This window comes from Schistocerca americana, chromosome 4 (genome assembly GCF_021461395.2).
Source record: "Schistocerca americana isolate TAMUIC-IGC-003095 chromosome 4, iqSchAmer2.1, whole genome shotgun sequence".
Taxonomy (NCBI): domain Eukaryota; kingdom Metazoa; phylum Arthropoda; class Insecta; order Orthoptera; family Acrididae; genus Schistocerca; species Schistocerca americana.
The window spans coordinates 617,448,597-617,470,446 of NC_060122.1; the positions used below are offsets into that span (position 1 = coordinate 617,448,597).

General features: G+C 39.1%; 1 protein-coding gene across 1 annotated transcript in view; it reads right to left on the reverse strand.

Moving 5' to 3' along the window:
• The window catches only part of LOC124612419 (solute carrier family 35 member C2), an 86,957-nt gene that overhangs the window by 41,317 nt on the left and 23,790 nt on the right, over positions 1 to 21,850 (reverse strand). The window contains exon 3 of the mRNA XM_047140624.1: positions 17,980 to 18,052. Coding sequence (XP_046996580.1) covers positions 17,980 to 18,052 — 73 coding nt within the window. The remainder of the gene's footprint in view (positions 1 to 17,979; positions 18,053 to 21,850) is intronic.

The following is a 21,850-nucleotide window of genomic DNA, read 5'->3' on the forward strand; positions in this document are numbered from 1 at the left end:
GTAATAACAAACCTTAAATTCTATAGGTTGATTGCACTATATGGGGTTCATTTTACAAACAGCAGTAGAGGAACATACATTCACATGAACAGGTTTTCGGTTCTTCGTTTGTAGCAGAATCCTGACTTCTGTTCCTATGTTAATATTATTTACTCTATAATGTTGTGTTTCCGAAGAAGCTACCAGTCTATTGTGTTCCTTATGGCCTTAACGCATTTATCTGAAATAAACGCTGCTGGGACGAATCTGTACATGCCATCGCCACAGATTTAAAGCATGCGCCATGGCAGGACCAGTACCACATTGTGAAACAGCCTGCAGAAGCACCTTCTGACGTAGAGGGGTAGGCAGAGTGGGGACTCGCTCGCTCACTCTTCAGTTTACCGACACACTAGACACCTCAAAAATCACAACTCCAGCTCCAGCAGCTCAGAATGGAATGTGCTTGAAGCATGCTTGCTTTTGTGTGTGTGTGTGTGTGTGTGTGTGTGTGTGTGTGTGTGTGTGTGTGTGTTTTGTTGATATTCCAACCTGGGCTTCCTTATGTTACTTATGCAGCAGACATGTTGGTTTTCAATGGCCACCTGAAGTCCTGAAAATGAAGCTGTGATGCAAAATGTGGATTCACCGTCTCAGTGACCAAGAAAAGCTACTATGGCTAACATAAAAAAGAGGTTAATTTTACTCTTACGGTCAAACTGGAACTATGAAAAGTTGATTTTATATAGCAACCAACAAAATAAAAGCTGCCATTTTGAACCTTTTACTGCTTTATGTCTCGTGGACTGGCATAAAATTAAAAACACACTGAAACAACTAAAAGTATAACAACTGTTAAGAAGTTCATTATCAGGCATGCATCCAGGAAGGAAAATGTACATACAGTATCATTTATTAAGGAATAAAAATTTTTAAGACACTATGTGATTACTGCCAAGACTTAAATCATTGCATTACCGGGGGCATTTTGTGAGCAGGACACCAAATGTCAACATTTTCCCTGCAGAATATTGACATAATGTCAGATTTTAGCAAACAAAAGTACATTGAAACTTCCTGGCGGATTAAAACTGTGTGCCCGACTGAGACTCGAACTCGGGACCTTTGCCATTCGCGGGCAAGTGCTCTACCATCTGAGCTACCGAAGCACGACTCACGCCCGGTACTCACAGCTTTACTTCTGCCAGTATCTCGTCTCCTACCTTCCAAACTTTACAGAAGCTCTCCTGCGAACCTTGCAGAACTAGCACTCCGCTGCAGAGTGAAAATCTCATTCTGGAAACATCCCCCAGGCTGTGGCTAAGCCATGTCTCCACAATATCCTTTCTTTCAGGAGTGCTAGTTCTGCAAGGTTCGCAGGAGAGCTTCTGTAAAGTTTGGAAGGTAGGAGACGAGATACTGGCAGAAGTAAAGCTGTGAGTACCGGGCGTGAGTCGTGCTTCGGTGGCTCAGATGGTAGAGCACTTGCCCGCAAAAGGCAAAGGTCCCGAGTTCAAGTCTCGGTCGGGCACACAGTTTTAATCTGCCAGGAAGTTTCATATCAGCGCACACTCCGCTGCAGAGTGAAAATCTCATTCTGAAAAGTACATTATTTATAAAAGTTTATGATCAAAGTAAATACGAAAACAGATTATTTCACAAAAGGATCATAAGTGGTATGATAAAAGACTTTCAAAAATACTGAATTCATCAACGCATAATACAATCATTCTAAACTGTAATTATGCAGCTCTGAACTAAGCCACAGGCACAGCAAAATCAGTTATACGAGGATGAAGTGAGAATCACATAAATGATAAGCTGCCAGAGGCAATAAAAAATAAACAATTATTCTCCGGCTTTAGAAAATTGTTGCTCTGTTATCTCCTCAATTTACCAAAGAAAGAAGTAACTCCATGTAGGAAAAGATAGATTGCTACTTACCACAAAGGTAACATGCTAAGTTGCAGACAGACACAATTAAAAGAAACTTACACAGAAGCCTTCACGGGAAAAAGAGAAACACACAATGCACATTCACACAAGCAAGCACACTTGACACACACATGACCACCAATTCCGGCAACTTGGACCAGACTGCAACTACCATGTGGGATGGAAGCAGTAATCTGGATGGGATGGGGAAGGGGAAAAGATGGCAGTGTACGGGTGGGGAACAAGAGGATTGCTGTCTGAGGTAGTGTGCAGCAACTAGAATGCCATCATATGCATCATGAGATTGTGGGGTAGGGAGCTGGGAAAATTGAGTGAAACGAGAGAGGAACAGAGAAAGATGGGTGGGTGTGTTGACAGAGGGTGGCAACCAAAGGGAGTGGTAAACAAGACTGGGGAGGAGGTGATAGGACACATGGCATGGAAACTGTTCTGTGGAGGGTGTGGGGAAAGCATGTTAGTGCAGATTGAGGCTGGGATAATTATAGGAGGAGACAGTATGTTGTAAGGATGACTCCCATCTGCACAGTTTAAAAAAGTTGATGGTGGAGGGGAGGATCCAGATGGCTCGGGTAGTGAAGCAGCCATTGACATCAAGCATGTTATGTTCAGCTGCATGTTGTGCCACATGGTAGTTTACGTTGAACTTGCCACAGTTTGGCGGTGGCCATTCACCCTAGTGGATAGCTGGTTGGTAATCATACCAATATGAAAAGCAGTACAATGGTTGGAGCAGAGCTGTTAAATGACATAGCTACTTTCATCCCTGATGGGGTAAGATAAACCTGTGACAGGACTGGGGTACGAAGTGCTGGGTGTGTAGATTAGGCAGGTCTTGCACCTGGGCCTTCGACAGGTTTATGATGCTTGTGGCAAGGGGTTAGGTTTTGAAATGGCATAGGGATGGACTAGGATGTTGTGGAGGTTGGGTGGGTGACCAAAAACCACTTTAAGAAGAGTGAGGAGGATCTTGGGTAAGATGTCCCTCATTTCAGGACATGACGATAGGTAATCAAAGCCCTGGTGAAGGATGTGGTTCAGTTGCTCCAGTCCGGTGTGATATTGGGTGATGGCTGGTTCTTGGGGTTGGTGAGATGACTAGGGTTGTCAGCAGAGATGGCACAGGAGATGTGTTTGCAGACTAGTTCTGGAGGATAGCGCCTGTCTGTGAAGGTGTTGGTTACGCCCTCAGCTTGCTGGACAAAGGAGTTCTTGTCATTACAGGTAACAAAATGTAGGCACTGTTGGTGGTTGATGGGTTTAATGTGGACAGAGATGCAGATGGAGCCATCAAAGTGGAAGAGGTCAACATCTAGAAAGGTAGCACATTGGGTTGAGGAGGACCACGTGAAGCAGATGGAGAGAAGATGTTCAGTTTCTGAAGGAATGAAGATAGGGTGGCTTGCCCTTGAGTCCACATCAGGAAGGTATCATCAATGAACCTGAACTAGGCTGGGGGTTTGGGAGGCAAGGAATGTCTCCTCACACAGCTTATTAGCAGGCTGGCAAAAGATGGTGCCACACCCATCAATCCTGGACGCCCCATTGTGGCTGCTTATTGTGCCCCCATTGAAAGAATTTCCGCACTCATTGACCAACACCTCCAACCAATTGCTCATAATATACCTTCCCACCTAAAAGATACCAACCACTTCCTTCACTGACTCTCCACCATCCCCACCCCTTTATCTCCCGGATACCACTCAGTACTGTTGATGCCACCTCCCTATACACCAACACCTCTCATGCCCAAGGTCTTATTGCTGCTGAACACTACCTTTCCCAATGTCCTTCAGGCCACCACTACATCATTCCTCATAGACCTTACTACCTTTATCCTAACCCACAACTACTTCTCCTTTGATAGGAAGGTATACTAATAAATCTGCTGCACAGCCATGGGCACTCTGATGTTTCCATCTGCACCTCTGTCCACATTAAACCATCAACCACCAACAGTACCAGGATTTCGACAGCTGCCATCCCTTTCACACCAAAAAATCCCTCCCATACAGCCTAGCCACCCAGGGGTGGCACCTGACAAGAACTCTTTTTCGCAGTATGCTGAAGGTCTCAAGAAGGCCTTCACAGACAGTCACTATCTCCCAGACATATATCCTGTGCCATTCCCCCTCACAACCTCAATCCTCCCACCATCCCCTAGAACTAGCCACAAAGGAGTGCCCTCTTCATCACCCATTACCACCTCAGACTGGAACAACTGAACCACATCCTTCGCTAGGGCTTTGATTACCTATCATCACGCCCTGCAATGAGGGGCAACCTACCTGAGATCTTTCCCACTCCTCCTAAAGTTGTATTCCAGCACTCACCCAACTTCCACAACATCCTAGTCCATCCCTCTGCCACTCTCAATCCCAACCCCTTCCCATAAGGATCACATTCCTGTCAAAGACTGAGGTACAAGTCCTGCCCAACACACCCACCTAGCACTTACTACTCCAGTACTGTCACAGGTTTATCCTGTCTCATCACGGGCCAGGCCACCTGTGAAAGCAGCCACGTCATTTACCAGCTCTGCTGCAATCACTGCACCGGTTTTTATATTAGTATGACTACCAACTAGCTGTACATTAGGATGAATGGCCACCACCAAACTGTGGCCACGAGAAGATTAGACTACCATGTGGCACAACATGCAGCTGAATATAACATTCTTGATGTCAATGGCCGCTTCACTATCTGAGCCATCTGGATCCTCTCTCCACCATCAACTTTTCTGAACTGCACATATGGGAAATATCCTTACAACACATTCTCCGCTCCCGTAATTATTCCAGCCTCAACCTACAGTAACATACTGCCCCCACACCCTCCACCTTACAGTTTCCACACCCTCTGTCCTATCACATCCTCCTCAGTCTTGTCTCCCACCCTCTTTGCTTACCACTCTCTGCTAATGCACCTACCCATCTTTCCCCACTCCTCTCCTTTTCCATCCAATTTTCCTCACCTCCCTGCCCCACAATCTCCTGACACTGCGTCTCTTGACATTCTAGTTGCTGCACATTCTGCCTGATGGCACTCATCTCTTCCCCAATACGTACATTGCTATCCCTATCCCTATCCCTATCCCTTTCCCTTCCCCTTCTCCTTCCACGCCACCTCCAGACTGCTGGTTGCATCCCATGTATAGTTACATTCTGGCCTACTTGCTGGAATTGGCAGTCGTGTGCGTATGGTGTGCTTGCTTGTGTGAATGAATGGTGTGTGTTTCTCTTTCTCAGATAAAGGCTGAGGCCAAAAGCTAATGTGCAAGTGTCGCAACTGTGCGTATCTGCAACTTTGCATGTTATATTTATGGCAAGTAGTAATCTATTTTTCCCTATATTCTTGTTCGATTTAGTTTTTTGTTTCAGAATACATCCATTAGTGGGATGGCAGCAATCTATGTCTGATAAGAAAAGGTTTTTAGTTTATGTATGAAGCAACATGCAAATCAGGATCAAAACACACTGCTCAACAATTGCTACAGAACAATTGACCAGTGTTGAAAGGAAATATAAAGGGCAGCAAGTGTTACCTGCAGAGAAGCCTGTGCATAAATGCTCTATAAGCGTTCAACAGTTCATGCAGTACAGTGTTTGATGAAGGTTGTCATGGAAGTGATTAGTGTGACTTCTTGTGTGGTACGGCACCATGGCTGTAATACATAATATGAGTGCTTACAATTGTGGACGAACAGTTGGAGGGCTTGAAGCCAATCAAAGCGTCCCTATTGTAGCTACAGTAATGGGTTCGTCCAAAAGCATCATCTCATGATTAAAAAAGGTTGCAGAAAATGAAATGCTATGTGAAAGCATGCCAGTGGTCACAGATGGACCACCACACTGCAAGAAGATCGATACTTTAAGGAACACACATCTCACTCCTAGGCAGATCACTGCAGACCTCACGACTGCTACCAGTGCAAGTGTCTTTACCAGAACCATTACACGGCAATTAAATCAGGCTGGTTTGTATGCTCAGAAGCCTGTTAAATGCATTCCACTTAACCCATGACATAGTTAAGAAAGAGTTCACTGGCAAAGGGCGCATACTGGCTGGGGTCAGCAACAGTGGTCCAAAGTGATGTTCTCTGATAAGTCCCACTTCACCCTGGCAAGTGATTCTGGCTTATAGTCAGTGTGAAGAGCGAGGGTAACATGTCACATGCCACAGAATGATTGTAAATGTCATCTGTATGGCGTGGGCAGGCATTATGCACAATGGCCGAACACCACTGTGTATCTTTGCGTGATGCACCATTACAGCACAGCGGTACTGCAGGATGATAATCTATGCCAGTTTCACATTAATCCCACTGATAGTTCTTTGCTTATTCACGAGTGTTACTTAATATTGATTTCTTATTGTAGGTATTACTTTCCAAGAATTCCTGATGAACTGCTATGGATAAGAAATCCATTTGAAGAGGACAACCTGCCTACCACAGCAGTACAAGTTTATATGCCAACTAGCTCTGCAGATGATGAAGAGCTAGAAGAAATGTACGATGCGATAAAAGAAATAATTCAGATAGTGAAGGGAGACAAAAATTTAATAGTCATGGGATTTGATAGTAGGAGAAGGAAGAGAAGGAAAAGTAGTATGTGAATATGGAATGGGGGTAAGGAATGAAAGAGGAATCCATCTGGCAGAATTTTGCACAGAGCACAACATAACCATAGCTAACACTTGGTTTAAGAATCAGGAAAAAAGGTTGTATACGTGGAAGAGGCCTGGAGACACTGGAAGGTTTCAGATAGATTATACAATGGTAAGACAGAGATTTAGGGACCAGGTTTTAAGTTGCAAGACATTTCCAGGGGCAGAAGCAGACTCTGACCACAATTTATTGGTTATGAACTGAGATTAAAACTGAAAAAACTGCAAAAAGGTGCCAATTTAAGGAGATGACACCTGGATAAACTGAAAAAACCGGAGGTTGTGGAGGTTTTCAGAGGGAGCATTAGGGAACAATTGACAAGAATGGAGGAAAGAAATACAGTAGAAGGAGAATGAGTAGCTTTGAGAGATGAAATAGTGAAGGCAGCAGAGGATCAAGTAGGTAAAAAGATGAGGGCTAGTAGAAATCCTTGGGTAACAGAAGAGATATTGAATTTAATTGATGAATGGAGAAAATATAAGAAATAAAAACGTCTCAAAAATGAGATCGAAGGAAAGTGCAAAATGGCTAAGCAGGGACGGTTAGAGGACAAATGTAAGGATGTAGAGGCATATATCACTAGGGGCAAGATAGATACTGCCTACAGGAAAATTAGAGAGATCTTTGGAGAAAAGAGAACCATCTGTATGAATATCAAGAGATGAGATGGAAAACCAGTTCTAAGCAAAGAAGAGAAACCAGAAAGGTGGAAGGAGTATATAGAGGGTCTATACAAGGGCAATGTACTTGAGGACAATATTATGGAAATGGAAGAGGATGTACAGGAAGATGAAATGGGAGATATGATACTGCATGAGGAATTCGACAGAGAGCTGAAAGATCTAAGTCAAAACAAGGTCCCGGGAGTAGACAATATTCCATAAGAACTGCTGATAGCCTTGGGAGAACCAGCCATGACAAAACTCTACCACCTGGTGAACAAGATGTATGAGACACGTGAAATACCCTCAGACTCAAAGAAGAATGTAATAATTCCAATCCCAAAGAAAGCAGGTGTTGACAGATGTGAAAATTACCAAACTATCAGTTTAATAAGTCATTGTTGCAAAATAATAATGTGAATATTTTACAGATAAATGGAAACACTGGTAAAGCTGACCTCGTGGAAGATCCATTTGGATTCCGTAGAAATGTTGGAACACGCGAGGCATTACTAACCCTACGACTTATCTTACAAGATAGGTTACGGAAAAGCAAACCTCCATTTCTAGCATTTGTAGACTTAGAAAAAGCTTTTGACAATGTTGATTGGAAACTCTCTTTCAAATTCTGAAGGTGGCAGGGATCAAGTACAGGGAGCGGAAGGCTATTTACAATTTGTACAGAAACCAGATGGCAGTTGTAAGAGTTGAGGGGCATGAAAAAGAAACAGTGGCTGGGAAGGGAGTGAGGCAGGGTTGTAGCCTGTCCCTGACGTTATTCAATCTGTATACTGAGCAAGCAGTAAAGAAAACAAAAGAAAAATTTGGAGTAGGTATTAAAGTCCATGGTGAAGAAATAAAAACTTTGAGGTTTGCTGATGGCATTGTAATTCTGTCAGAGACAGCAAAGGACCTGGAACAGCAGTTGAACAGAATGGACAATGTCTTGAAAGGAGGATATAAGATGAACATCAACAAAAGCAAAACAAGGATAATGGACTATATTCAAATCAAATCAGGTGATGCTGAGGGAATTGAATTGGGAAATGAAAGACTTAAATTAGTAGATGAGTTTTGTTATTTGGACAGCAAAATAACTGATGATGGCTGAAGTAGAGAGGATATAAAACGTAAACTGGCAATGGCAAGGAAAGTGTTTCAGAAGAAGAGAAATTTGATAACATCGAGTATAGATTTAAGTGTCAGGAAGACGATTCTGAAAGTGTTTGTGTGGAATGTAGCCATGTATGGAAGTGAAACAGGGACCATAAATAGTTTAGATAAGAAGAGAATAGAAGCTTTTGAAATGTAGTGCAACAGAAGAATGCTGAAGATTAGATGGGTAGATCATGTAACTAATGAGGAGGTACTGAATAGAATTGGGGAGAAGAGGAATTTAGGGGCACAACTTGACTAAAAGAAGGGACCGCTTCGTAGGACATGTTCTGAGGCATCAAGGGATCACCAATTTAGTACTGGAGGGAAGTGTGGGGGGTAAAAATTGTAGAGGGAGACCTGGGGATGAATACACTAAGCAGATTCAGGAGGTCGTGGGTTGCAGCAATTACTAGGAGATGAAGAGGCTTGCACAGGATAGAGCAGAGTGGAGAGCTGCATCAAACCAGTCTCTGGACTGAAGACCACAACAACAACAACAACAACATAATTTATTAGCACTACACCAGACAAGTTGTCTGGCAGTAAATACTTACTGCTACAAGTGCAAGCTGGAGTGAGGTGCTAGTTAGAATAGTGTAAATTTGCTAATTTTTTGAACATGGGCCTGTTCCGCAGGAGAGATAAGGTTTGAAGGAAAAGATAATGGTAAAGACTTAGCAAAGCAGAAAAAATCACTCAGATTACCGGGAAAAGAGAACTCACCAGAGAAGGTGGGTAGGAGGACAGAATTGTCTGTACTGGCTGAGATTTGAAAAACCAGTGAATATTGAACCAACATACATAGTATTGTGCAAATCAGGCAAACCATAGACGGGTGGCAATGTGCTGTAAACAAGACAAGAGGAGGGGAGGTAGACCAAGCACAAGCAAAATGGTAGAAAAACATAAAACAAAGAAATGAAATGGAAAGACAAACAAGAAGAACAGGACAGGAAAAATTACCACAATTTGAGGCTAGGTGATTGATAAGACCTATACACACTGTATGTTACAAATTTCTGGGAAACCAGTCTTGGGAAAGAGTATCCAGATGGCATGCATAGTAAAACAGACCCCAAGTTCATGACTTCTGTGTTGCAGAACTATGTCAATGTTGATTATACAACAAAAAGCATCAGAAAAGCGTGAGATGTAACAAATGGAGGAAAAAGGATATAGGCAATTAATTATGCAGATAATCAAGCCATGTTGGTAGAATTAGTGTAAGAACTACAATTTATGGAGGAGAGGATAATAAAACTAGGGAAAAAGAGTAGGGAACAAGAACAAACACATTAAATATCAAAGTCTCGAGAATTGGAAAACATGAATGATTCATAACACTAGCATTGGAAGAAAAGACCTTGGAACTAATAAAGTCCTAGTACTTGGAAAGTTTGGAGAAAAAAACGGACGCTGCCTGGAGTAAATAAAGAGCAGAATATCTATGGTTACACGAGTTTCTGAAAAGGTGAAATGTTTGATGACAAAACAACGAGTACCAAAAACACTATGACACAGGATTGGTAAGTGTTTCATCAGGAGTGTAATATTGTATGGCAGCAAATCACTGACAGTCAAAAAGAAAGAAGACATTTTTGAAAAATGGTTATATAGAAACATATTGTAAGCTAAAATGGACAGACAGAATAGGTGAGGAAAGAAAGCTAGGGGTGAAACAAACCTGAAGACAATACTATAAAAACAAAAGAGGAAGTAAATAAGATGAGACGGTAGATGTGATTTTATAAGCCAAATTTGACAGAGCATTGGAAGACATAAGTGGAAAGAATGTGCCTGGAGTAGATGATATTCCTTCAGAATTATTTAGATTCTTGGGAGAGCCCGCCATATCAGAACTATCTAACCTGATGTCCAGGATATATGAGACAGGCAAAATATTTTCAGACTTCAGGAAGAATGTAATAATTCCAGCTGCTGACAGTTGTGAATATTAATGAACCATCAGATTAATAAGTCATGGTTGCAAAATACTGACAAGAGTTATTTACAGAAGAAAGGAAAGACTGATGGAAGCCCACTTTGGAAAATATCTGTTTGGGTTCTGGAGAAATACATGAACAAGTGAGGCAATACCAACTCTACAACTTATCTTAGAAGGTAGGTTTAAGAAGGACAAAACTAAGTTTAAGTTATAGCATTTGTAGATTTTGAGAAAGCTTTTGACAGTGTTAACTGGGACACACTGTTTGAAATTCTGAACGTAGCACAAGTAAATATAGGGAGCAAACGGTTTCCTGTTACTTGTACAGAAAATAGACTGCAATTATACAGGACTATTGAAAAATTGAAATTTTGCTGTCATAAGCTAACCAAACAGTCAGTAAATTCAACCATTTCAAATTCTCAGAACTAAGAATGGATAGAAGACTTTTTAAGCTTTCAGCCAAAAGGCCTTCTTCTGAGGTAGACAACACACACACATTAAAGCAATTACACACAACCAGCCACCGAAGCGTGCGCGTGCATGTGTATGTGTGTGTGTGTTTTGTCTACATCAGGAGGAGGCCATTTGGTCAAAAGTTTACTTGCTTAGCAGTCTTTTTGTTGTGTCTGTCTGTAACGCAACACCTCCACTATAAGGTGAGTAGCAGTCTATCCTTTTTCATAATATGTCATTACTCCATCCTACATTTTTCTTGGAAGTATCACAGTCAAGATCATGTGCAGAAACTAAATGTTGTCTTCAAAATATGAACGATCTCCTCTGTCTCTGATGCTGAAATGTGAAGGCTTGTTCACTCTGCTTACTTTCACTTTATTCTCTCATATGGTGCTATATTCTTTGGCAACTCTGTGCACTTACCAAAAATTTTTCTGCCCCAAAAAAGGGCAGTCAGACTAATATGCAGTGTCAATTCGCAAACTTCAGTTGACTTTGAATTTTAACTCTGCCACATATTCCATCATAGGATTTGTTACTGACAACACTGATTCATTCACAAAAAACAGATACATTCACTCAGTGAATACAAGACAGACAAGATATTAATTTGGATAACAGTTCCTTAAGGATGGCACAGAATGTTTTTAACTATCCAGCAAGTTGAAATTTCAATAGGCTTCAATCATAACTGAAAAATTGAGCGTTAAATCCCAAAACTCAAAACAAAGTCAGAAATCTTCCTTACAACATACTCCTATTTCTCGCAGTATATGAGAACTTTTGTTTGTAATGTGTTTCTTATTTGTATAATCTCTTACTTTTCTTTCATGATTCATTAATTCTTTCATTTACAGTTTTCTAATCAGTATTCTGTAAACAACATACTGATTCATTCCTTGACCAAGCAGCTATGGTTCGCATGGTCCCATGGAACCTGCTAAATAAATAAATGAACAAACAAATAAATACAAGCATCGAATAACGTGAAAGGGAAGCACTAGCTGAGTAGAAAGTAAAGCAAGGTCGTACAATATCCTTCATGTTATTCCATCTGTATGCTGAGCAAGCAGTAAAATAAACCAAGGATATATTTGGAAAGGGAATAAAAGCTCAGACAGAAGAAATAAAATCTGTAAGGTTTACTGATAACACTGCCTGCAATTCTGTCACACACAATAAAGGTCTCTGAAGATAAGCTGAACAGAATGGATAGTACCTCAAAAAGATGTTATAAGATGAAAATCAACATAAGTAAAACAAGGGTAATGGAACATAGTAGTATTAAATCAGACAAGCTGAGGGAATTACATTACAAACTGAGACACTAGAAGTAGTGGCTGAATTTTGTTATTGCAGGAACAAAATGACTGATGATGGCTCAAGCAAAATAATTGATGATGGCACACAAAATGCAGACTGCAAATAGCAAGAAAAGCCATTGCTGAAAAAGAAAATTTGTTAATTTCAAATATAAAATGAAATGTAAAGAAGTCTTTTTCCAATGTATTTGTCTGGAGTGTAAAATGGGTGGCAGTAAAATGTGGCCAATAAATAGAAGAAGAGAAAAGAGACTTCTGAAATGTGGTGTTATAGAAAAACACTGGAGAGTAGAACAAATAACTAATGAGGTGGTACAAAACCGAACTGGGGAGGGGGGAATTTTGGTACAACAGGACTAAAAGAAGGGATCAGTGATAGGATACATAATTTGTATCTCTGTTATTTCAAAGCAATGAAGTACTACAACAGTGCCAAGCTGAAAGGTGAAAGAGGTACTGAAGTCATCCTACTACTCTCCATAACTACTACACTGAATGCAGCTCACTACACAATTGTGAATAGTACCTGTACCAACATTGCAAAAACAGGATACCCCTGTACATATTCAGATTAAGTGAAAATCACCTACAGGGATTTTCATTACTACTACTACTTGAATCTCCGTAGGCAGAAGTTCTTTGTTTATGGAGTTTCTATTACCATATCTGCAGTAAGAAACATTGTGTTGATGACCAATGTGTGAACAATTATAGAAAATAGGAATTCCATCACAGAAGAGACAGAATCTGATACCTGTGTATTGAGCAAATATACAACTAAGTGGGTGAAACATAAGACATGGAAATCTTTTGACTTTGTATGAAAAGGTAAATTCACTTAAAAAACTATAACATTACAAGGAGACAGAAGAGCTGGCTACTATTTACCTTTAAGGGGTCAAAGTCCAATACTGTCAATAAATGCCCAGTTATTTCTACTTTCAATTTGCCTATCAAGACCACTGGAAGTTTGTCTCCCACAGGTGATTACATGCCATTAATTCTGTCCCCTTGTAATTTAACAATCTGTGGACTTTGTGATAAGTACAATAGTGTACTTGTTCAGTTTGTGATGTGATGCAAATACATTCCTTCAGCATTTCACATAAAAGTAAAAATCTTGCGCAGTAACTACCTTTTTCCTGACTTAAAGATATTCCATAATATCTCCCCAAAGCAAGATGCTTTTGGCTGAATTCAGCACAATAGTGTCTCAAATGCTGCCTGTTTAGTACCAAGATACCACGGCACTAGACTGTACAAGGACCTGCTATACAAGCAATCTGAACATACATCACATACACTCTAACGTTTTAACTTGATATGTATACCTACTCCACCATTCTCCATACAGGTTCATTTGTTAACCACATAGTATAAGATTTAAACTAAGCGATTTAATGAAATACACCAATTAACCACAAAATATAAGGTTCAAACTAAGAGATTTAATTAAACTGACTGGCCATAATCCTACGGTTACATAGATGTGTATCAATGTAGAAACATGATCAAATTACAGACATGGGAAACTGTTTCATATTTTAAACAATCACATACTATTAACAGCAGAAATGTGGAAAACTTTCACAACTACATGACTGGAATCAACACAACAGTATTTATTACTGCATACTTCGTTCTGCAAGCAATGTTTCTATTCATCCTTTTCTCATAATAGTACTGTCAACTAATACCTCTCTCTCTCTCTCTCTCCATTCCCTTATGCTTTGCTGATTATTTATCTTATATGTTCTACTAAAAGTATTTCTTTTCATTCAACTGTTATTCATTTCTCTTTGTTGTAGCTCATTTCCCCACTTCAGAGATACCCTTGGACTATCTGATTTGCAAATATTCATTCTTCCCAATCATTTTCACTTTTTGTAGGTACCTTCAAGTATAATCTCATCATCTTTGGCAAATAATTTTGAAGGGCTGAACACCACAATCTATATAATATTTTTTTAAGTTTGTCTTTATCTTTCCTTCTTTTGAGTAGTTGAAAAGAAATCAGTGGTTGTAAAACTCAGTTCATCTATCCTCTTGTTTCAGTCTGATCTTTCTCTATTTCAGAATAAAATTCATTTGTACTGATATTTTTATTTAGCTGTACCGGTTTCAACAAATTGTCTTTTCAGAAGCCTTAAAAAATAGGGATATTATAATATCATTAAACTCCGGCCCTACAGTTTTCTGTATTACAGAAACTTACTTAATATTGGTTTAGCAGATGTCAATATCTTCTTTACAGAAGCAGAATGCCATGTCATGTTAATCTGTACATATTTTATATGATTACTGTAAACACAGATCGACATACTGGTAATTTACAATAGATAAATCATAAATCTATGTACATGTCAAGTAGTTGTGTCAGCAGCAAAGAACATATATAAAAGCATATAAAAAGTATATGCTAAAGGCCCCTACGCACACACACACACACACACACACACACACACACACACACACACCAATTTATCAACTGACCAATTTCATGGCAGTCTACACACGTCCCGACCGACTGAATTCAGTGATTACATCATCGTCCTGTTCCTACCACTGGTGGCAAATTGTTTATAGGAAGTTCATGAGGTTGTGTTGAATGAGATTCCACTTGGCTTTACACAGAAACAAAAACTGGAGTTTGCCAAACCAGAAGAAGAAATACTACAAATGGTGGTGGCACACATCATCTAATAAATAAGACAACACATACAAAGAAAATTAAGCGTATATCAGCTGCCACAACTGCAAAAAATACATAAATAAATAAAATAATTAATTAATTAATTCTGTACTATGCTATTCACAGCAGAAGGCTTGGATAATGGCTGGATTTCTTCAACATTTTTGAAAATGAGGCTAATAGATTGCATGAATAAAAGTAAATAGACTGTCTATATTTTGGTTTTCACATTTTATTCCCGATATGCATCAGAAATGAAATCTAAAATCTAATCTATCTGACTCTCCATTTTTAGATTTAATTTCAGTTAAGTATTGGAAATAAAACCTAAAAATCGAATTACCGAAGTGCAATGGACTTTTACTAGTAAAATATATAACTTTTACTCTCTCTACGTGGTATATGAAATCATAATGGATTTGTTTAAAAAAATGGTTTCATGCACCACACAGGAGAGTAAAAGTCATATAATTTATGAATAAAAGCCCATTGACCTTCTGTTCCCCTCACGCAATGTGTCATACAAACATCTGCAGTCTTTAAATTTCTCCAAAAACTGCCATTAAAGTTTTGTTCACTTCACACTCAGTCATGCATATTAGAACAGCATTAAATCTCATGCGCTGTGACAAAAGATGAACTTTTTCTGGAAAGCTGGCATGAAAGTGCTACACTCGGCACAACTTATCATGTGAAGTGGTAGGTGTGAGGTCGGTTGCCGGGTGGTCATACCCAATCAACAGCCAGACACAAAAAGTCAGTCAGTAGGCAGGCCAAAATACCTATACACATCCAATTTGTTGGACGGTTGGTCGCTCGATCCATGCCCTTAAGGTATATAAGGAAATTATACATAACCTAAAAGGTATGGGTAATTTCCACATTTTATAAGAGATGCTGTACAATCAAAATCGTGTCCTTTTTCCAATGCAGCTGATCATTCAACTAATCTTTTTAATTTAGGTAGGAATGTTTATACAATTCAAATTATTTTGAAAGATTCATTTTGAGCCCTTGTCAACTAAATGCACAATTTCCATGTTAAACAGGGTTGGAAGGAGAAGGGTGTTTCTTGATGTTGAGATGTTATGCAAAAGTTGATATACATTATTCTCGCTACCTTTGTTGAGCAACTGCTCATGAAACTGGCTCCTAAAAAATGTCCTCCCTGTCTGTCCTATATAAAGACTTTGACATATATTACATTATATTTTATATACCACAGGTTTGAGAAATTTGTCAACTGGAGGTTTCTCTACATCTACATCTACATTTATACTCCGCAAGCCACCCAACGGTGTGTGGCAGAGGGCACTTTACGTGCCACTGTCATTACCTCCCTTTTCTGTTCCAGTTGTGTATGGTTCGCGGGAAGAACGACTGTCTGAAAGCCTCCGTGCACACTCGAATATCTCTAATTTTACATTCGCGATCTCCTCAGGAGGTATAAGTAGGGGGAAGCAATATATTCGATACCTCATCCAGAAACGCACCCTCTCGAAACGTGGTGAGCAAGCTACACCGCGATGCAGAGTGCCTCTCTTGCAGAGTCTGCCACTTGAGTTTGCTAAACATATCCGTAACGCTATCACAGTTACCAAATAACCCTGCGACGAAACATGCCGCTCTTCTTTGGATCTTCTCTATCTCCTCCGTCAACCCGATCTGGTACAGATCCCACACTGATGAGCAATACTCAAGTATAGGTCGAACGAGTGTTTTGTAAGCCACCTCATTTGTTGATGGACTACATTTTCTAAGGACTCTCCCAATGAATCTCAACCTGGTACCCGCCTTACCAACAATTAATTTTTTATATGATCATTCCACTTCAAATCGTTCTGCACTGATACTCCCAGATATTTTACAGAAGTAACTGCTACCAGTGTTTGTTCCGCTATCATATAATCATACAATAAAGGATCCTTCTTTCTATGTATTCGCAATACATTACATTTGTCTATGTTAAGGGTCAGTTGCCACTCCCTGCATCAAGTGCCTATCCGCTGCAGATCTTCCTGCATTTCGCTACAATTTTCTAATGCTGCAACTTCTCTGTATACTACAGCATCATCCGCGAAAAGCCGCATGGAACTTCTGACACTATCTACTAGGTCATTTATATATATTGTGAAAAGCAATGGTCCCATAACACTCCCCTGTGGCACGCCAGAGGTTACTTTAACGTCTGTAGACGTCTCTCCATTGATAACAACATGCTGTGTTCTGTTTGCATTACGTATAAAGAGCAACTTGGTGACATTGGACTTGTCATGCTCCTGTGAAGAAGATACTGACATCTGCTAAACTAACACTAAGTAAGTTTCTGTAATACACTTCTTAGTCTTTACATAAATGTATGGCCACGGTCCAATGATTTATAATATCCCTAATTTTGTAGGCTTCTGAAGATGACAATTTGTTGAGAAATGTAAGGCAAAACAAAAATATCTGTGCAACTGACTGAATTTTATTCTGAAATATATGCTGCATATTACAGTTGCTTAAAAAATTAGCAGCTATTAATAAAATAATAAATGTTTCCCTTTTGTTATAGTCGATGATAAGGTTGTGCATTGTCTTGTTAATACTGTTTAGTCTTCAGTTTCGACTAAATATCTATTGAAAATAGCCTGATCAGTAATGAAAGGAGGATAATTATTTTCAAAATTACATGCCACTATCAAGTATTAAAACTTTTAACAGGAATATTATTTTGAAATCACAAGATAAATTCTGTAAGGAACAAGATGCATAAAAATCCATAAGTTCTTTTTGAGAGCAAAAGTAATATGTTTACTCTTGGGGCAAACATAACTTACTTTCTTCTTTATAGAAGTGCTTACACAATCACAGATATGCCAACTTCATTCTTCAGTAAATGGATAAATAAGAAAGTGAAAGATCGAATAAGCTGAATATGCTTTCCATGATATAAAAAAAAGTATCGGCAGTCTCAGAAACTCAAACAGCATCAGAAGTTGCATGTAGGAACATTACCACAAGAGAAATACTATGTGAAGAATTTGTTTCAAGTCATTACATAAGCAAACACCAAATCTAAACTATTTGTATGAAATAATTTCCCTTAGTCTTATTTGTAATTTTCATCATGTTTCAATTATTATAAAGATAATTACCTTACTCTCTAATCGGAAGAGGAGTGCAAATCCTAAAATAAAAAGTATAGTGGTTGACTTTGTCATTGTATACCTGCAAAAAAGGAAAAGCAATAGTATTACCACCACTGCATAGAAGATAACAATGGACAAATACATAAAAACAGTATAATGAGGTTACACATGTAACTGAAGTTTCAGTAGCAGTGATATCAAGCATCCCATGAAGGCTATACAATATGTGCTGAATGCATGAAATCTGCAAGCATTTTGAAGTTTTGTTTAATGTAACAAATGAAATGAAGCATTTCTAATTGGTAAACTAAAAAATAAATAAAAAAAAGATTATTAAATCTTTATCTGAAATGCAGTAGGCCAGAATAGCACAAACAGAGATTGGCAGCGGCACATAGGAAAGACTGAGTATATGAAAAGTTAAATAGGGAAAGTGTCACAAGAATGACTGTTCTAAGACACATGCTTACTTTCTTTTTGGGCTGCTCCAACTTTTTTAAGCAAGAATCACTCAACTCATCTATCAGCTTCCATGACCTAAGATACTACAGTACATGTGAAATATGCCATCCACAGAGAAATGGAGGGCCTGTATATAACAAGAAATGTGTTCAAAAAGCAATGCAGCCTTGTGGAAGAATCTTTCTTTTTTTATTGCATGTATATTCCTTGTTTAATTGAGGAAGAAACATGATGCATTAGAGCAGAGCATATTCGTTACCACATGTTAGATAAGCCGGGACTCAGAACATCTTCACAAGGAAAAAAGTATGGTAAATATCTACCAAACAAATCCACCATCAAGCAGCTGTATGGCAAGTTACAGGAGACAGTAAATGTGGGAACTGCAGCCAAAGGTGCCCACATCGAAAATGTTGATACAGGTGCAAGCCACAGAAAATGAATGTGAGACGTCTGGCTAGCCAGCCTGGTCTCTCCATCTATGGTGCCCACACATCATTGTGGAAGTGTATCTCTACAGGATTTGTGCTCTTCATGAGTTGTTTTCTAAAGACAATGGAAAACATGTAACTTTCTTCAATAGTTTATGTCATCTTTAACTCAACATTGGGAAAAACTTAATGATTGGTTGGGTCAGAAGGTTCCACCTTGATCGATATGTGTATGCAAAGAACTGATGCATCTGAATTATGGGGAACCCCCATCTGCTGCACGAGTTCCCTCTGCTTCCACAAAAAGTGGGTGCTTGGTATTCAATGTCACTTTGGCATATCTTCATCACATTCTCTAATGGCTCAATGAACAGTGAGCACTACATACAGATGGTGTAAACACTGTATATACTGTATTTCAAAATCAGTAACAGCACACGTTATTTCCGCAGGACAGTGCTTTGGCACATAGAGCCAACAATACCACCATGACTGTCTTGGATCAGTGTTTTCACAGACAAGTGATTTCGAAGGCATTGTGGGGCACCTTTATTTATCTCCATGTGACAGTTTCTTATGAAACTTTTCTTTAATGATGCTGATTACAGAACTGACACTCTCACAATTTTCAAATTTCAGATAGAAATTTAACAATGTATTGCTCTAGTTTCTCAGCTAGGGTTACAATTTGTGTTTGAGCACATGCATCAGTAATTAATATTATATGGCCACTTTTAATAACATCTGTAACATAGTCATTTTCCCATAAAATTGTGTTATTCTTCAAACATTCTCATCAGGTTTACAAGCAAAGAGAACAAGACAAAATGATAGGTCAAAAAAATTTCTAACTACTTTCACATTATAAGATGTAATCTCTTATTCATATTGCCAATAAACATGTCTAGACAATATGGGGAAAAAATGTGATGAATTTATACGCTTCACTTGTTACTAAGTAAGTAGTGAGCTAATTTGAAACTGGTGCTAAGAAACAGTACACACCAAAAATTCAATGTAACTGGACAGAAAAAGAAAGTCTACTTACCAAGTGGTGCTGGAACACACACCTTTCATGAAGTTTATACTTATGCAAACTTGGAGCCAGGAGAGGGTTAGGAGAAGGGGTAGATTTCTGAAGTCACCCACAATCGTGGGTCAGGGGAGACTTACCAGATGGGATGAAATTGAAAGACTCAATCAGTTGGAAAAGTCTTTCCTTCTCATCCTGTCTGGTAAGTCTCCCATGACCTGCGGTTCTGGGTAACTTTTCCAAAACCTACCCCCTTTCCTAAACCTCTTGTCATTTTCCTTCACACCTCTCCTTGCCCCTTTTCTACCTTTCTGCTGGCTCCAAAAGCTTGCACAAGAATAACTATCTTTTATATGCATTCTATGTCGCCACTTCGTGTATAGATTTCTTCCTATCCATTGACATTATTTTGTCAAAAATTGATTATGTTTGTTGTTGCATCAAAAATTCAGTATGCCATATAATGAATTCAAACATACATAAGTATAATTGAGCTGAGCATCCACACACAAGAAGAAATACCCATGCATTCAGTTATAATAGAACAAGAACACAATGTGACAAGTAACAGCAGTATAACACAAATAAATATTTCATAAGTCATAAGTCATGCTCTTTAGACTTAGCTACTATGGACACAACTAAATAAGTAAAGGCTAGTAATAGTTGCTATTGTCTACAATACAAACATTATTAAAATTATATTTGCCTGACAACTCCTACCCAACAAACAGTTTTTCAATCAGTATTGTGTGTGCGTGTGTGTGTGTGTGTGTGTGTGTGTGTGTGTGTGTGTGTATAAAACACATGGTAACTATTGTGTACTTATATTTTTAAGTTGTTTATGTGAACACTTAGCAGGCAGTCATATATTGATGACAATCAATACATATAAAAGATTTCACTCTGAAGCAGAATGTGCACTGTTTTGAAACTTCCGACAAATGAAAACTGCTTGGAACCTTGAATTTTTTAGGCACTTCTATTATGGACTAAGCCATCCAGGCATGACTTACAACCCACTCTCAGAGGTTTTTAGTACTATCTGTAGCTCTCCCACTTTCAAAACTTTTTACATCATAGAATTTTATCATGGACATCATCCACCAAAAATGAAAACTTATAACAAGCAATGGAGCAGAAAAAAAAGAAAGAAAAATAATGGCAATTTTTCAACAAGAAGTGAAGAGTCCTCAACAGACATGAAATATGTCGTCTCCTTCATCCTCCTGCAAAACTGAGGAATTTGTTGGGTCATCTCATAGATGATCTCAGGATTAGGAAATATGGCAATTACAACATTTCATGTAAGTGTTGAATGATTTACATTTGGCCACATGTCGTGCAGTTTAAGATCCATGTGATGAAAATCACTGTCATACTCGCCTGGGCCAACCAGATAAATTGTGCAAAGGAAACCAAATAATATATGAGAAGACAAAAATTATAGCCTGACTTTCACCCTTCTGGGACTATGTAACACAGGAGGCAATACACATTCGCATGGCAAATAACTCTGTAGAAAGGGACTTGGGATCCGACTAAGTACCACATGGAATCCTATGCTTCTTGCAATTTGATAAAGAGGAAACAAAAATTTTGAACTGTAGCTTCACCACAGAACAACAAAGGATTTATATAACAATCAATTTTGGTTTGGTTCCCAGCTACGGTGTTGCTCAGCAGCAGCAAAACCATCATTATCTCTGCCCACACACACAGCAGGAAACATTTCAGCTCCTGGTACAGGGCTCTGGATGTCCTGCCGTTTTCCATATTCATGCAACTCAGTAGTGCATGCGCCACTTCTGGATGAGGCTGACATAAAAAGAGCATCACCGTGTGGATACCGACAGTTTCTGTTCACCAGAAACTGCTACCTGACAATCTCAAGCATTGGTCTCAATGAAGTGTTGTAGAATTTCTCCCAAGGCCATCACTAGTTCTAATG